Source organism: Habropoda laboriosa, unplaced genomic scaffold (assembly GCF_001263275.1).
Source record: "Habropoda laboriosa isolate 0110345459 unplaced genomic scaffold, ASM126327v1 scaffold5, whole genome shotgun sequence".
NCBI classification, from domain to species: domain Eukaryota; kingdom Metazoa; phylum Arthropoda; class Insecta; order Hymenoptera; family Apidae; genus Habropoda; species Habropoda laboriosa.
This window is the reverse complement of record NW_017100161.1, coordinates 1,813,952-1,832,194: the sequence shown is the minus strand read 5'-3', so window position 1 is coordinate 1,832,194 and position 18,243 is coordinate 1,813,952. Positions and strand designations below refer to the sequence as shown.

Genomic DNA, 18,243 nt, shown 5'->3' with positions numbered 1-18,243 from the left:
AGGTATGAAATTTTTGCACCTTAGGGTTGCTAGTCAAATTTTGACACATAAGGAGTAACTTGAAGTTGAAAAATATTGACGAACAAACGTGAAACTAGATGTTTACATGCTTAAATTTGACATAGCATGTAATGTTATTTGGATAAATATTTTAGAGAATTATGTACATCGCCAAAAATGCTTTTTATACTGAATTTTTCAAGACTGGAAGTATAAATAAAATTGTTACATAACTAATGAGATCCATAGAAATGTATGAAGGATTTTGTGTTTTTTATATCCACTGCATTCCACTTAACATGTATCTTCCAAAAGCTGTGACTCAAACTTAGAAATCTTTTTATTCCAAGTAAATGATCTTATAGTTATCTAAATTTAGAATATTAGATATATTCGAACTGTATAATGTATTAAATCAAGTACAAATAATATTAATTAAGTTAGAAAATATTTCTAAAACGCCAAACACAAGCAAGTTAGTAGGTTTATAATGTAAAAGTAAGCCTAATTTTGCATAAGATAATATAATAAAAAGGCACCAACTGCCAAATAAAATTAATAGTATAACTTTTTTGAAGTAATTGTTATTAATCCTTCAATAATAAAGTTACTCATTTATGCATTTATTTAACTGATTTTGCTGTACCTTTTACATTGCTTCAAAGAATTAACCTTTTCGGGGAGGGTTACCATATTTTATATACATTTTAACACAATCAACATCGATACACCGTCTTAATTTTATTCAATCATTGGTTACAACAAGATATTGCATTCAGAAGGGTCAACAATATCATTAAATATTTCGTGTATCGTTTTAATACTTTAAACAATAAGATTATAATTTGATGTAGTTCATTATACATAATATATTAAAATATATGCTTTTAATATTTTCTGCAGATAATATATGTACAATCATAGGTAAAAGTATTTACAAAGTAACTGCACCCTAAAAAACAGCATAATTATCGCGACAGATTAATTGTGTAGGTATCAGTAAAAAATGATAAGGGTTCATGAAAAAATAAATTAATAAAGTTTTCTTAATACATAATAATTGCTATAATTAACGATAATAATACAAACTTCAATTTTTACCGGGTTTGTTTTTTCATATATATCTTATATAAAATAAAGTATAATGTCTTGGCTATATCTACTCACTGTATGTGAGAATATATTTTCTGAGGTAAATCGTGTAAATCTAAATTATAGTGCTGTGTAATAGGTACTGAGGTTAAGTTAAAATTAAGTAATATAAGGTACCTACCCTGTAGAGGGTGGCAATTATGGAGGTATATTTACTTGACTAGAGTCGCCGTACAACGTAATTAATACTTTGTCTATGTGTGGTCAATACTATGGGATTGGTATCTTCTGAAGAGCTATTGCAAACGAAATGAAATAAAAACTATTCTCCTTATTATTTAGTAAAGGTACGAGTTTGCAAGAAATAGTAGGAAATTTAATCTGATGCATAAATGAAAAAGAAGTTATGAGTAACAAGAAATATCTTATGCACTTAACTGAAATATTGCTTAATATAATGTAATAGGGAAATAGATATGATATTTCTAAATCAACATATATCATAATTTATAAGATAAACAAATACTTTTTTAAAAATCTGTAATCAAAATAGCCTCAATTCCAATATTTTTCTTTTATATAAATCGTTATACTCTAAATATAACATTTACAATACTTGTTTTTCCTATCTGTAGTCTAAAGATAACAATGTTTATTGCTTTGTACTTCAATACTGTATAATCCATTTTTTGAAGTTAATAAAACGCTTAGATAACAGCACGGCGACTCTATTTATTGTTTTCTCTTTTTTACAATATTTAAAACTTATCACATCCACACAATTAGTCAAAGAAATTATAATACGAAATTATGATACCGATATTCAACGTCAATACGTTTCAATTTGTTCTAAATTTAGTGAATGTCGTCTTATAAGCTGGACTTTTTATATAAGGTACAACTTAACACAAATAGGATTTTTTGTTAATAGAATTATGTCCATAGCAGTCAAAATAATATCGCGCTTAACAAATACAATATATAATGTTGCTAAAAGTAAAATGCTCAAAATGGTTTACAATGTTACACTCATTTTCTTTACAAAAACTCTAAAGCCAATGGTTAAGATTTGCATATAATAAAAAAGGGACATTTTTTTAAATGATGAAAGCATAGTATTTGTTTTCAAATATTTTTTCGCCACATTAATTAATATATCCTTTTTTCTGTCTCAATGCTTCTAGGATCTACCATCCTTTTGTCCCTTAAAAATAATACCTTTTTCCTTATAATTTTTAAAATTCCGTTAATATTATAAAATTGTACAAGCTTAATAATTAACATATACATACAGTGCAAAAAATATTTTAAGAATTTAATGTAAAAGGAAAACGAATTCATGAGCGATGAGTTGCTAGTTGCCTACTGCTATATATCAATTCTCGTTTCTCATTTAACTCTAGAAGAGTAACAAATACCTTCAACAAATATAAAAGTATACTACTATATGTCAGTAACATAAAATGTAACAGGTTGTGTTAAATATGATAACAAATGGAAAACAAATTATTTAAATAAAAATCACAAAACAAGCATTCTATCTGTGAAATATGTTAGCAACAAACAAAGTTTGTTGTAAAAGTATCAGGAATAAATAGCTACAACCATATATGCATGAAATTGAGATTCTAATAACGGTGATCGTAGAATATGTAACAAATTTCATACATAGTGTTCAAATGAAGTTACTTATTTTTGTAAAACTGCTATCAGATCGTGTACACATTTTGTATATGAAATTTTTGATAATTCACTAATAATCTGTTTTAATAAAAAATAAGTAAATCATGAACTATACTTATGAATGTTTAGTTATGGAATATGTGCTATAAAAAGCTATATTAATAGCAACATTGTTTCAACAGAAGGCTGAATAATTTTTCGGAAATAATTTTAAATTATAAGTTTAACAAATTATTTCATATGAAGATGTAAAAATCTATGTAATAAATATATGGTAAAATCTCTAGCATGTGCAGATTGAATTAATTCTATTTTTACATGATTTCATACTGTGCTTGTAGTGACTATGTTATTGCATAATTCAGTGTAATGTGATCATTTAAAATAGTACTGAATGTAAAATGTAATAAATAACAATTAATGGAGGTACAATAATAACATGACATATCTACGTCTCACTCTAAAAGATATAGCTTATTCTATCAGGTACTGTGTTGGGTTTTTCTGTCATGGTAACATGCACCAGTCTGGAATATGTTTGTAGTTTTGTTTCACATTTTTCATTTTTTTGCTTTTGTATGATGTAGTTAACTTTAAATGTCTTGTACAACATAAGATTTATCTTTATCATGTGAACAGGAAAAAATATATAGTCTATACTCAATATTTCCAATTATTAAATTAAATGAATTGACATTTTCTATATTTTATTTATATTTCACATATTTGTTAGAAAAATTTAGTACTTTTTAAAACTTTTAATGTCATTTTTTCCTGTTCTCTTCATATGTTTCAATAGTGTATAATACAATTATTAAACATGTAGTATAAAAAAGATTCTGTTAAATTAATATGGACATTTCAATTACTTTTTTCAAAAATGCTTGACAACGTCTTATTCTTCAATAGAATAAATATTTGACAAAATTTGCAGTGTTATATGTATAGTTATAGTATTTATAATAAAAGAAAAACCTAAACTATACTTTTAATACATAAAATCTGATTAGTACTCTTTTTCTTAATTTCTTAAAACCTAAAATCTTTCTTTGTTAATTTAGCTTTAGTTAATGGAAAACTTAAGATTGTGGAATGATCAGTACTATTGCTCTCTTTAAAAGCAATACATATCGTGAAATAGATTAGGCCATACCCGTAATGCGGATATTTAATAATTTTGTCTTCCCTAGTGTGAAGGAATGCATTATTTACTTTTTCACTATTATTTGAAACATGATATTTTATGAACATATTTATAATTAATAGACACTCTATTTTTAAGAGCATCGAGAATTTTCTTATTATCGCACTTGCTTAATTTTCAATTTCATATTCTTCTGCTTTCTCACAAGTGTCACGTCAGTACATATATGAGCAAGTTATCTAATGAATATTATTAAGTATCATTTGCATGATCTCTGTGCCACAGTATCATTTCACACAAAATGAAGTCTAAAAATTACTAGATTTCTTGCCGAACAGCTAACGCGGAAATACTGTGTTGTCGATAGTAATAACTTGCTTCGAAATATTATATACACGATAGTTGAAGTGTTCAGATTCAACGCACTTCCAAAACACTATTATTTACATAATCATGTATGCATTTGTATTTTCATTTACAAGTTACGTTAAACTTGTAAAATATAGTAACTTGCATTGCTTCTACTTCCTTGAGAATTCTGTTCTTTTAATTCATCTGTACTTATGTATGTATACACATGTATGCACACCTGTATGTATACACATCTTGCAATCAAATAACTCGAGTTGCATGAAAATTTTTACATCCTACCTTTTGCATGTGAGCATAGGAGGAAAATGTGAGCACGCAATTATATTGCCTAATGCTTTCATCCATTTGGTCCAAGCGCCGGAACAGATATACACATAGATTTTGGTAGGGACGTATCTCCGTCTGGACATCCAGAATTATTATTTAAACTGCTACTGCTACTGCCTAAGGTACAATTGACCATCGTGAGCTGCGTGCCGTCTAGATCTTGTTCTGGCTCTTGCTCTTGTTTTTGTGTACTCAAAACAACACTGTCCTTTGTTTTGTACTATATTTAAAAATATGTATTAAATTACTTAACCTATGCAATACTTAAATTATTAAATTATTAATACTTAAATTATTCGTACCTGAGAATTTGTTGTTATTTGAATATCTTTAGGTTCACCGTTTAATTCCCATGACGGTAATAAAGGTTCTTTTACGCAAGATTCAAGAATTCCATTAGACTTCCCACCCTGAAATAATGTATTTTTATAAAATTGTGGATTTAAATACGTGTTAAGTTTATGTGCGTTATGGACACGCGTTTATGTACTTTTGTGTCCAAATGTGGATTGCTTGTAATGGGAGATGCTGGACAAAGAACAGCAAGTTCAATTTCATTAGGAGTCACTCTAGTATTCATTTGCTGACTCACTGACGTAGAAGACTGTTCTGTGCAACATCTACTTCCATTTCGTATCAATGTACGACCTTTTGTAGATTGCGCGTTTTCTCTCAAAAGGCGAGCATTTTCACATTTCTTTCGACAGTACATACTACATAGACAGATTGTAATAAAACCAATACTTATGCTCACACCAAGAATTACACCTGAAAGTAAATATATATAAGATATTTGTATAAATAAATTTCTTTATGCAATAAAAATAAAGAAATCTTACTTACCAAGACTTTGATCAGGTTGTGTGTCTTGAGGTGGTTTTCGTTCAACCGGTGGAAGTGGTACTTTCGAACTCCCACCAGTAATAAAAATGATGGGATCCGATAGTTTACCATAACCAGCTTTTGTTGTGCCTTGTACCATAACAAAATATTGTTTCCCTGGAGTTAGACCAGGTAAAATTGTCGAAGTCTTGTTACCAGGCACTGTCACATTTCTCCATGTTGTAGCTGAATCCATTAAATCCATGGTATAAACAACAAAGTAATTTTGTATTATACCATTTATATTACTTGGTTCCTTCCATGCAATTCGTACTTTTGTATTATTTACTAAAAACCATTGTACTCCTTCTACCTTGCCAGGAACTGAAATTGGTTGTTAAGTAATAACATTCCCCTTAACTTATATGAAATTGATGTATTTCTACACTTACTATCTTCATTCGTATAACATTCTACAGATTCACTGTAAAAAGTGCTTTGGTTTGTATTATTTTGAATGGCTCTTACTTTAAACTGATATAGTGTAAATGGTTTGAGTTTATCAACATTTGCCTTGGTATCGTTTCTGTAAAAAATACGTATGAGAAATACTGAATGTTAAAAGGAGCTTCAATTAGATTTACACTAAAAAAAAGTTTTATCACATACAATATAAAACATTTAGGACCATCTAAATTTGTGACATGAATTGCATGATAACATAATTCGAAAGAGTTCACTTCATGCACGCCATTTAATGACCACGTCACATTTATAGCAGTAGGTGAAACAGGAATTGCTTCCAGGGCCATTGGTACATTGTCTGATGAATAAACAAAAACATTGATTATACCAAAAATGAACATATTTGTATTGTAATAAAGTTTATATTTATTATGTACTTACTTGTATCAGGTTGAATAGTCTCTATCTGTTTTGTTAAACAACCTGTTGTTTCACCAGAGCTTATCATACATAAGCCTATTGTATAAGAAACATTTACATCTAAATAAAAAAATATCTCGGTCATTTTTTTAAATATACAATAGTACATCTATAATTTCGTGAAAGCAGGACACAAAAAGATATTGTATTTGTTTGGACTGAATACTTACCAAGATTAGTAAATACATATTCGGTAACATTTTGTGGTAAAAAAATAGTTGCTAATTTATGTCCACTTTGATTTGCACAATAAATTTGCCAAAGATCAAATTCTGATTCAATTTTATCATTTTCTTTAACATTTATTTTCCAGTTCACCTAATGTAATAAAATTTAATATATTGTTACATAGATCTAACACAATGCATAATATATAGTTTTAACGTTTTTGTACTAACCTTTACAATTGAAGCATTTACTATTAATATTTGTATATCCACGACATTTTTAATAACAAACTGAATGGACTCAGTAGATGGCATAGTTATGGTAGTCCATTCTAATTGCAATTCGCTCATATTAGGCCAACCTTGTTTTGTTTTTGCTAGTACTCGAAGATCGTATTGTGCTCCAGGTATTAAATCTTCAGGAATATTATCAGATTATTTTCAAGTAATATAAAATTAAATTTGGTTAAGCATATTAAAGTGAGAAAATTACACGCGTACCAGAAAATACGTAAGATTCCAAGTTTGCGGGTAAATGAAGAACCCGAGAAGATGGATGTTCATGCAGTCTGCATTGTAATTTGTATTGTACCACAACACCACGAGACTCCTTTTTAGATAATGGTTCCCATGATACATTTAACTTTGTACTACTAAGTATATTCACGTTTACTTTTGGTGCACCTTTAGGAACTAAATAAAAAAATAATGAAATGATATTTTTTTCATGTTTTTATGTTTATACTAACAAAAAAAAAAAAAAACATTAATAAATAACACACCACTTGGGGCAGTAGAACACAAAATGGTGGCTGATTGATCGCTAGGACCATAATTGTTCCACACTCGTATGTAGAAGGAATAATTAGTATATGGTTCAAGAAGCTTCGTCACTTCTACTGACGTAGAATTACCCGGTTCAGGTGGAGAAACTTCTTCTTTGCCTCCTTCTTTATGAATACATTTTAAAGAAAGAATATTATACAATATTTGACTAGTTACAATTGGTACTTTTATTAATTTTGAATTGCTTAAGGAACTTACCTACGGGACTATAATGGACGGTATAAGCTTTAATACTGCTATGTGGTAGAGACTTTGGTGGTTCCCAGGAAATAAAAATTTTAACGGGTGACAGAGCATGACATTTTAAAGAGGTAGGTGCAGCAGGACTATTACGAGACGTGTTTACTTGAAGCCGACCTGCAGCCCAAGTTTCTCCAGCTGAATTTACAGCCACACATTGATAAATACCAGAATCAGACGGAACTGTTGCCGATATTGCCAGTTCCATTTTATTAGATTCTTTTATATATATAGTCCTACGTCCTGCAAAAATGTTTATACACAAAATTTATACATGTATAAAATAAGCAAATCAACGCGAAAGGAACATAAATAGGTACTGTAATATGTAAGTAACTGTACCATTAATCGTAATATTCAATGAATCTTTCAACCAATATATTTTAGGCACAGGTAATCCTCGTGCTTGACATTCAAATCTTGCAGTTCTTCCATTTGGACATACTTGATTTGTAGGTGTCTTCACAAATGACGGTGGAATTAATATATTCACTGTTAGATTCTAAAATAATTTTTTTCATGATTAAAATTATTGACGATTTTCTATACTCAGTAATATCCGTTATTAACTAACCTGAATCTCCGAATTACTTGTAATCAAATTTTTTGTAGAACATATATAAACTCCTGCATCAAATGCACTCACATTTACTAGTGACAATATACTAATACCAATACTAGAATTAAGCAAAATGCGAGGTTGTGCAACAATATGATTATCTAAAAATTAATCAACACAGTATATCACAGTTAAATTATTGTACAAAATAAGTAATATTAAAATCATATGTATGTAAATTACCAGTATAGCGAGGAATAAATGACCACATCATAAGTGGTGGTGGATACCCAGATGCAGCACATGCTAAACTAAGATTCAATCCATTTAGCAACCAATGATTGTATGATGCTTGTGGAAATAACAATGGTGGTATATGTGATCCATTACCCTCCGGTCGTGAAATAACAGTCAATTTTGCTTCTTTACTTTTTTTGGTTTTCCTTAGGAATTCATTATTTACTATGCATCTGTGAAATTAAATAATACAATGTATTTTACTTTCATAACTTGAATTTACGAATTATTTTCTAATGGACACAAATCATTGTATTTATTGATATACAAACCTATATGAACCAGCATCTGATAATTTCGTTGCTTTTATGTACAGAACACCTGGTGGTACCATAATATACTTACTACTGCAAATTAAATATTATTCATTAATAAAACAAATTATTTAATTGCTAAATATTATTCAAAACTCTCTTACTTTAAATTACTCTGATTGGGCAACAATGCTTTTCCATTATGCTGCCATGTGATATTAGGAGGAAAAGGAACACTATCTATTAAGCAAGACAACCTTGCTATTTCACCCTCTTGTGCAGTTATATTTTCTGGTGACTCCTTAAATATATGGGCAAGTTCTACAACAGATAAGTGTAATTATGTGTGAATTCTAATATTAAATTCAAAACAAATAATTCAATGACAAAATATTAAATAAGAAACTTACCTGCAATATGAATAAATGTAGGAGATGATCTTAGAAGTCCTAAATTAGTACGTGTTACACAACGGTATTCATCCTTGTAATAATCTCTAAAGTTAATTGTAGTAGTGTTTTTGTCTTTAAATTTCTGCACCATCTGTAATAATGACAAATTAATTTAACTTCAAAATAATAAACTAATATTACTTATGTAATACCATGTACAATACTTATGTAATACTAGTATTTCTACAAATCTACCTTATGTAAATGAAGAGAACCATTTTTGAGAAGAGTACAACGTGCAATACCACATGGTGGTGCTGGTACTCCATTGTATAACCAAGATATATTTTGATTTGATCCAGCTATGCAACTAAGTGTAATTCCTTTTTTTCCTAATATCACATGACCACTAGGTTGAATTTCCAATGTTATGCCAGAACCTTTGGTTGGACTAGTGTTGAAACTTTCTGATTTTGATACGTTTTTGTTATGTAAACCTGTTCCAATTTCTTTGATACCTAAGGTATGAAAAACAAAATGGTATGTAAAGATTATTGTGTACTGTCATTTATGAATTTTTCATAAATTTCTATATGAATGTTTATTTCTATGCAAGTGTAATTATATAAATAACATCTTTAATAAGAAATTAAAAGATTTGTTTTATAAAATACAGGTATTATTAAAGAATCTCATATTCAGGATTGTAATTATGTATAATTACTAAAACTGTGCAAACATTGGTCATGGAAAATTATACCAAACTAAAGTTGCAATCATTTCAATGAATCTTCTTTGTCATAATTCAATTGTGTTTTTATCACTTAAATATTTGAATGTTTTAATGCATTCACCCAAGAATTATATATTTTTACGCATGTCATAGTAATATAAACAAAATATTTAAAACGCACAATTGTTTTTCTTGGAATGCTCTATATTCAAACATCCAACTTGGAATTCTTATTTTCACTTGACAGTGTAGGTTTAGAAAAAAGAAAGTATCAAGATTGTAAGCATCGATAAGAATACAAAAGAAAAGACGTTAGCGCGTGGTCCAGCGTGTATCAGTTTGGCGAATATAAACAGATTAGATAGGAGGAGAGGAGAGAGACGCACCTGCGGTACAAGCGGGCTTTAGCACTTCTGTAAACAAGATGCTCAGTAAAAGTACTCGCGCCGCCATATATTCACACTCATTGGCACTGGTTTCACTGACAAATCTTGGCCAAAATACGCCGTCGGTTCGGTAAACTTTTCTGCGAAATTCGTCGCCGCATGTTTGACATCGCCTGCAAGAGTTTTTGGCCGTTCCGTTCGCCGAACTCTTACCCCCCTTTAAGTCTTATTAAGTTTTCTCACATCATCGTCAAACGAAATAATATATCGTCACCGAAATTTCGAGGACGTCGACAATACCGAGAGTTACACGGTCGTCGCGAATGATACTCGATTAGCTTCGTTTGCATTAGCACGCGATTCATTCGTTTCTTGCCATCTTCTACCTCTACTACCCCTGTTCGTAATTTTTGCAGTAAGGAAGAAGATTCGAAATTCCTGATTGCGAACCGCAATGCCGCATGCGGAAAATTTTTGAAGCAAAACGATGTTTTGTTGTACAGCGCCAGGTGTATTGTCCCTATGTTTTGACCAATAACATCATTAACAAAATTATGTACAAATCATTGTTGAATGACAACGCACGTGTTGTAATTATGTACCTCTTCGAATAATATTGTTACTATATCGTGTACTTTAAAAATATGATTTATTTTAACCACAAGAGAAGAATTTTATGCAATGATTTAACCTGCAATGAAATTTGATCTTTATTTAATAAGTTAATTATAAATAGTTTTATATGAGAGAAGTATCCTAGAAGTATTAATAAAACGTATCTTGGAATACAAGCGTTGATCTTTTAGGAAGGAAATACCTAACCCTTAAAATTCAAATTAAACATGGCGCGTCAAAGTATTAATGTGGATTGTGAGAAAATGCATAATTTGTTAGACAATAAAAATATTGACTTAGATAATTGTCGGAAATTAATTAAATCGTACATTGATTTGGTAAAGTTTAGCAATTCATCACACATTACAAAAAATATTAAATTATTTGAAATTGTTAGAAAAAACTAACTACTGGTTTATTTACAGCATCTATACAGTGCTGCTTTATTTTGGGCAGATAAAGTTGTTTCATTAAGTAATGATGATCCTAAAGATGTATGTACCCTAGCTCATTGTATGTATCTAATGAAACAATATCACAGAGCTGCCCACCTTATTAGAAGTCGTGGATTGGAGAAGGTAAAATTCAGCATAACTTTTATTAACATTGCAAAATTGTTATACATATCTTTCTGAATTATACTAATATTACTTTATAGACAAATGTAATGTGCCACTATTTAACAGTAAGAAGTCTTTTAGAAGCAAAAGAATATAGTGAAGCACTTCAGGTCATTAATGAATCAGAAATATGTACAAATGTAACCCAATCAGGTTTTGGAGATCGTACAGATATATTGGAAGATGCTCCAAAAAATGTGATTAAGTATAAATAACTGTGCATAGTTTTCTTAAGTGTAATATTTATGATTTCATAAAGCTGTATTAACTAGTTTCTATCCTATAATAGGTACAAAGTTCAATATTGTATGTGAAAGGACGGGTATATGAAGCTATGGATCACAGAGTAGTAGCAACTGATTGTTATAAACAAGCTTTGCATTGTGATGTGTATTCATATCAGGCATTTGAAGCATTAGTTCAGAATCAAATGCTTTCAGCTGCTGAAGGTATGAAAATGTATATAAACAGAATGTGTAAGCAGATACAAGTAATTTTATGATCCATGTAATTTTAATAGAAAGAGAACTTTTGGAGTCTCTTCCATTTAGTGAACAATGTACAGAAGGTGAAGCAGAACTTTTACGGTTATTATATGAAAGTAAACTAAAGAAATATCAGGAACCAAATAAAAAACAAGCACTTGCAACCTGTAGTGTGATGGGAGTTCTTGTCACAGATAGGCTACTAGGTAACTTGGATATGGAAGTTGCAGAAGCAGAGAGACTATATTACAATTGTGATTATCACAAATGCTTCTCACTCACAGAAAGGTAATTTCTGAATTTATATACATTTTTACACATATATGTACAACTGTATAATTTTTAACATTTTACACTTTAGAATATTAAAAAAAGATCCATATCATAATTCGTGTTTACCAGTACATATTGCCTGTTTAGTGGAACTAAAAAAGACTAATGGTAAATATATTATATTTTAATAAAAAATGAAATATGTATATAGCAATTTTATATATGATCAAATAATTTTTCAGCTTTATTTTATTTGGCACATAAGCTAGTTGACTTATATCCTGACATGGCCTTAGCTTGGTTTGCAGTTGGATGTTATTATTATAGTATAGGTAATTATAATTTTAATGAAATAATTGTATTGAATCATTTTTCCATTATCATATGATAAAAATTATATTATTTTTATAATAGGAAAAAGCGATCCAGCACGAAGATATTTAGCAAAAGCTACAGCATTAGACAGATTATTTGGTCCTGCTTGGTTAGCTTATGGTCATTCCTTTGCAGTAGAAAATGAACACGATCAGGCAACAGCTGCTTATTTTAAAGCTACTCAGTTAATGAAAGGTTGTCACCTGCCACTTTTGTATATTGGACTTGAATGTGGCTTAACAAATAATCATAAATTGGCTGACAAGTTTTTCCAACAGGCTCAAGCAATAGCTCCAAACGACCCATTTGTTATACACGAAATGGGAGTTGTATCGTTTTATAATTTAGAGTAAGTATGTTGACTTTTACTTTAATATTATCCCTGAGATTGAGATATTCCAACATACAAAAGAGAGGTTGAAAATTCACTCTACAACCTGATTAGCGTTCTTCCACCCTTCCACGGTTTTTGGAAATCTGCCTAATTTACCAAGAGTTGTCGTTTCATGGAATACAGTTACAAAACTGCTGAACGGCAGTTTAAAGAAGCTATGAAAAGAATTCAAGATGGCCTAAAAGATGTTACTCTATCTAGTAAATGGGAGGCACTTCTGAATAACTTGGGTCATACCTGTAGGAAAATGAAAAAATATGAAGAGGCTTTAGAATATCATCAACAGGTTAAAAGCCATAAATTTAAGTAAAAGCATATTTCTGTCGAAAATTATATGTACTGCATAACATTGTTTACGATAATTACAGGCATTGGTATTAAATCCGTTAAATCCTTCAACGTATTCGGCAGTGGGTTTCATTCATGCATTGATGGGAAATACACAGGAAGCTGTTGATGCTTTTCACAGAGCACTTGGTCTTAGAAGAGACGACACCTTTACGACAACTATGTTGACTTATGTTATGGAACAACTTATAGAAGAATCACCCCCATATCCTGGTACAACAAAAAAAAATGATATTTTTACTATGTTCTTTCAAATAATCATATTACATCTAATTGTAAACATTTCTTATTAGATGCACCTATCGATATTCCAAAATATAAGTTTCCTGAAGTTAGACATCAAGAGACAGACAGCACAGAAACATTAGAGAATGCAAACAATATAGCTGGCTCGGGAAGCCAAGATATTGATAAATTAAGAGTAAATTTATTTTCTGGATGGGGAGAAGATTCTAGTAAAGTTGAAGACAATAGTTCTGATAAAGTGGAACGCAATCCACGAGATGTGGTAGTAAATTATTCTAGTGATATTAGTGCTGAAGTTGAAATGTTGGATTCGTCGACTACACATATAAAATAAAATGCGCAAATTTTTGTATACAATAAATGGATCTTTATCTATGTAATAAAGCAATTATCTTGCTTCAAACATTTCATTTATTTAAATAATTTTCCTTCATCGCGTATTTTATTAATTTTCTACACTGATGTTACATGTAGTTATGTATATGACAATAATTAATGTTTGCATTCACAATCTATTGTATTATTTTAAAAAGAAATATATGTAACAATAGTTTGTACTGTATCATAAATATTTAAGTTTCTTTAAAAACAATGCATTATTATATTTACAGTCTAATTGATATTATTGGAAAGAGTAAAATAAAATGAGAATTACATATTTTTTTAGATCGTTATATAATGTATAAAGTTCATAAAATCTTGCAAATTATGTTTTGTTCGATATACGAAATTCTACAAGGGCGCGTTCGCGAACCGCGCCGGCGTTCACCGAAGATGGAACTCGGTAGTGAAAGAGGGAGAGGGAGGGACAGATCTTCAATTCAGTTCGCAGAGTGGAGCAATGTGGAGAAGAATGGGCGTTCCGTCTCCATCGTTGCTGTATCGACATTAAATCGGAACACAAGGAGAAATAAATTTTACTTTCAAAGAACCAACGAACTAATTATAAATGGGCGATTCTGGGAGTTGAAATAATTAAAATCTTATCCCCCGGTGAATGATTAAAAACCCGGTGGGATCAAATTATTCCAAACTTTTAATATAACACGATAATTGTTGATTCACTAATTTATTAAATTCGCGTATTTAATTCTTTGCATTCGTTAAGATCGAAAAAAGCTCTGTTGAAGACATTTGCGTAATATCAAATTTATAATACATCGGAACCACGTTACGAAGTTACCACGTTGGATTCAGTGGAGAACCACGATCGGAACAATTGAAAAGCTCGGTCAGATTCAATTGAAGATCGACATGCCTACGTTAATGCAATCGGTAAGTCGTTATTCTTTCATAGAAATTCAATACTTTTTCCTATCCTTCAATAATAATTTCTGCTTTATCTATTTCTATGTAAATGCCTTGATTACGCATCATTTTTCTATGGACCTCGTTTTTTGACTTCTCGTGCGGTCGATTCGTAACCTACTTTAGAATTTCGTTAGCGGCATGATGTCGTCCCGAAAGGGGAATTTGCCATGTAAATCATGTCGGTACACAGTGATAATTATAACGTCGAATTTAGAGTGTGAAACCGAATACGAAGGAATGTCCTGCGTCCTCACTTGTAAACAAACACGCGAATCGTACGTTGAGCCGCAACGCGTCCACGTGCAAAACACGTTGCGTTTCATACGCTGATAGACTTGCCCTTTATCTATATAAGTATGTTGCACCCCTGAAATCGCCCTTAACCCTTCATTAGTTGTTGGTTAGGTCTTAAGTGAAGATAAAGAAGAACTTGTTGCGATCGAATTCGTCGCAAATATTATCTAATACCTTCAAATTCTATGGATATATACGATACAACTTAGAAACATAGTACAGACCCGATGAAAGTAAAATGTACGTTACTCTAGTCGATGCATTAGTGAATTAAAAACGTAATATATTAAGTGGACAGTTTTTATACAAAAGTACCGGTAATGTCGTACAAGATTTACTAGAAATTTATACGATAATATCATATTCTCCTTTTAACATATAGTTCTTAAAATATTGTAATTCAATCGTGTAATTCGGACGGGATATATGTATCTCTAACTGGAAATTTCATGAAATCTAGGTTTCACCTATTTCTGCTAACATATACATGTATATAGAATCTCCAGTCATACATCCGACGACTTTCGTAAGAACAATCGATATCGGTGCAAGCCTCGAAGTAATTCGATGAGCCAAAGGGTTGCAAAACTCTAAGGGCTCTGGAAAAATGTTACAATTTGAAACGATGTAGCCATGGAATGGTAATTATTTGCGTTGATTGTAAGCGTCCTTACATTTCGTGCGACTTTGAACTTGACAGCGTTGAATTCTACGAAGTTTGGAATTCTTGTTGAACGCCTTTAGAATGCCTCAATATCTTCCCCGGCCCTGCAAAATTTTTTTTCCGAATTCCACGAACGCGAACTGGGAGTGGCGTCCTTCAGGCTCCTGTTTTCGTTATTCTGTACTGAAAGCTCGAAGCATAGTCCGCTGGTATCGTTCGTAGTGATGACTTCGAGGAATTTAATGGTAGGTGATATGCGCGTTAAATTTCACAATTTTCAACCGTGGACGAAACAATTTAGCATTCGGAATCATTTAAATTGTCCGTGCAGCGTGTCTTCCGACGTAAGGTGCAACTTCTGAAATTTCATCGCGTTTACCGGAAATTGCGCAAAGAAAATCAGTTGGCGTAACAAACGGAACGATTCGTTCAAATATTCGTTTGCCCAATTACGTGCGATTAAAGGATTCACGGATCAACAGAAAAATAGAATCACAAATTTTTACAATTTTTCCTTTAACATTCAAACATACAACAATTTACATTTAGACCGAGTCAAACATTCCGTGTAGCGTCGTTACTTCCTGCGGCGTCTATTTACGTGCACGCTATACAGTTAATTGCCATCGTAAAAATTAATCGTGATCTTTTATCGATTTATCGTATTTTTCATACCCAAAAGTCGAAATACTCTCGACGAAATAATTAGAATCGATGCTACTACGCAAAAAATGGTAAGATTGTTCCTCGGTTATCTTTCTCCTGTAACATAATACATACGTTGTTATCGTGACACCGAACGTACGGAAGCGGTGATCGTGTAATAAGAAACAACCATATTTCGAGCTTTCGATTTACGCTTTTCTTAACGATTCTCGTTTTTTTTTCTTCTTTTGCAGATAGACATCGACGGAGTGACAGTAACGGACAGTCGAAACAATGAGGCGTCGCACGGCTTGCAGCTGCAAGCGTCACGCGACCAGGACCACATGCAACTGCAACAACGCGATCGGGAGCAGTTGCATCGCGACAAGTTGCAGCAGCAACGCGATCGCGACCGTGAACGGGAGCATTTGCATCAGTTGCAGTCTATCAGCAACTTACTGTTAGACCTGCCGCCGCCGGCCAGCTTCCAAGGGTACTCGCATGACGCTCCTCCTTGCGTGCAACCCAACAAGAGTAACATCGATGGTAAAAGTTCGTTTCTCTTGTATCAATCCTTTATGGTCATGTGATGTCTTCTTTGTCTTGTTTTTTTTTCTGTTTTGTTCTTTTTCTTTTCTTTTTTTTTGTTAGATTCGTAGATTGCCCGTTAACCCTTTTGCTATGGCGGATTTCTGGTTAAAAAAAAAAAGAAAGAAAGGGTCCCAGGTAGTATGAATATAATTGAGGGTTTTTAATATGTTACTTTATTTATCGTAGTGATGTAAGACAATTTGATTTTAGATTTGTCTGGCAAAATCGATGTCAATGATCCTATTGCTGTGGCCTCTGTCCTCTTGTTACATAGCGTCCAGAGATAATTTTATGATGGATGACTATGACTGTTCTTGCAATTAGTAGCAAAAGGGTTAAAGCACTAAGCAAGAAAAGTTTAGTAAAACGTTATTTTTATTTTTTTAACTGTATCATCTAGATATATCTATATATAATTGCATGCATTTTTCTGTCGTCTTCGCATGCATGTCATTTTCGTAAATTATAACTATACATGTCTATGATACAAAGATGTACATTACGAATTGTATTGTTCTTCTTCTTCTTTTTTTTTTAACGACACCCGATGAATGACGACGGGGCAAATTTGTTCTAATCGCCTGCTTGGTCGTTTGAAAACTAACGAGCGTGCGCGCTCGTCGTTTGTTAGTCGATAGTCCTCGCGGCGTCGCGTCGCATATTTCTCTGATTTTATTTAAAATATCGAACGAATTTTCTTTTCCCCCGTCACACCAGGAGACATGTCAATTTCGGATTTATTCGGACTGGGTTTGCCCCGAGGATCGCTGATAGGCAGCCAGTCAACAGCAGCGTCTCCTAGTTGCCGTAATTATCAGTATCAGGGTCGCAATCAGGGATCCTCTCAGCATTATCAGGTGATGTTTCCTTTTATTTTATATATTATGCATAAGCTTTCCCCCGACCGCCTTGCGTGGAACGTTTCAGTCTCATTTAGGTCAGGCAACTTCGTTATTCACGTCGTGCTTACCAGAGCTAGGTTCCCCTTAATTTATCCTTGCTGTAATTTGTAACGGTCCTTTTAAATATAACAATGCTCGTTATTTGTGATCATTGTAAAGAAGAATGTCTGCTACAATAAATCAGAAACTTTCAAGCTTTCCTATTATACGTTTTTAAAATA

General features: G+C 31.7%; 3 protein-coding genes across 3 annotated transcripts in view; 2 read left to right on the top strand and 1 right to left on the bottom strand.

The window, feature by feature from the left end:
* Positions 1 to 4,628: 4,628 nt before the first annotated feature.
* LOC108578360 (protogenin-like) lies at positions 4,629 to 10,326 on the bottom strand. Its single transcript, XM_017941680.1, has 20 exons — positions 10,260 to 10,326; positions 9,396 to 9,658; positions 9,159 to 9,291; positions 8,913 to 9,069; positions 8,767 to 8,841; positions 8,441 to 8,667; positions 8,213 to 8,358; positions 7,981 to 8,140; positions 7,597 to 7,881; positions 7,335 to 7,502; positions 7,054 to 7,245; positions 6,784 to 6,968; positions 6,556 to 6,703; positions 6,347 to 6,445; positions 6,110 to 6,263; positions 5,893 to 6,026; positions 5,462 to 5,824; positions 5,109 to 5,386; positions 4,921 to 5,028; positions 4,629 to 4,838 (listed from the first exon to the last, which is right to left on the bottom strand). The coding sequence occupies exons 1-20, from the start codon at positions 10,324 to 10,326 to the stop codon at positions 4,629 to 4,631; spliced, it is 3,552 nt and encodes a 1,183-aa protein (XP_017797169.1).
* Positions 10,327 to 11,101: 775 nt separating this feature from the next.
* LOC108578368 (cell division cycle protein 16 homolog) lies at positions 11,102 to 13,949 on the top strand. Its single transcript, XM_017941690.1, has 11 exons — positions 11,102 to 11,212; positions 11,300 to 11,452; positions 11,533 to 11,691; positions 11,784 to 11,943; positions 12,015 to 12,267; positions 12,341 to 12,420; positions 12,495 to 12,584; positions 12,667 to 12,976; positions 13,145 to 13,307; positions 13,390 to 13,582; positions 13,663 to 13,949. Exons 1-11 carry the CDS (start codon positions 11,102 to 11,104, stop codon positions 13,947 to 13,949), a joined length of 1,959 nt encoding a protein of 652 aa, XP_017797179.1.
* Positions 13,950 to 14,869: 920 nt separating this feature from the next.
* LOC108577458 (cytoplasmic polyadenylation element-binding protein 1) overlaps positions 14,870 to 18,243 on the top strand; it is a 7,535-nt gene continuing 4,161 nt past the window's right edge. Inside the window, exons 1-4 of the mRNA XM_017940615.1 lie at positions 14,870 to 14,890; positions 15,965 to 16,144; positions 16,784 to 17,075; positions 17,838 to 17,977. Of these exons, the coding sequence (XP_017796104.1) occupies positions 14,870 to 14,890; positions 15,965 to 16,144; positions 16,784 to 17,075; positions 17,838 to 17,977 (633 nt within the window). The remainder of the gene's footprint in view (positions 14,891 to 15,964; positions 16,145 to 16,783; positions 17,076 to 17,837; positions 17,978 to 18,243) is intronic.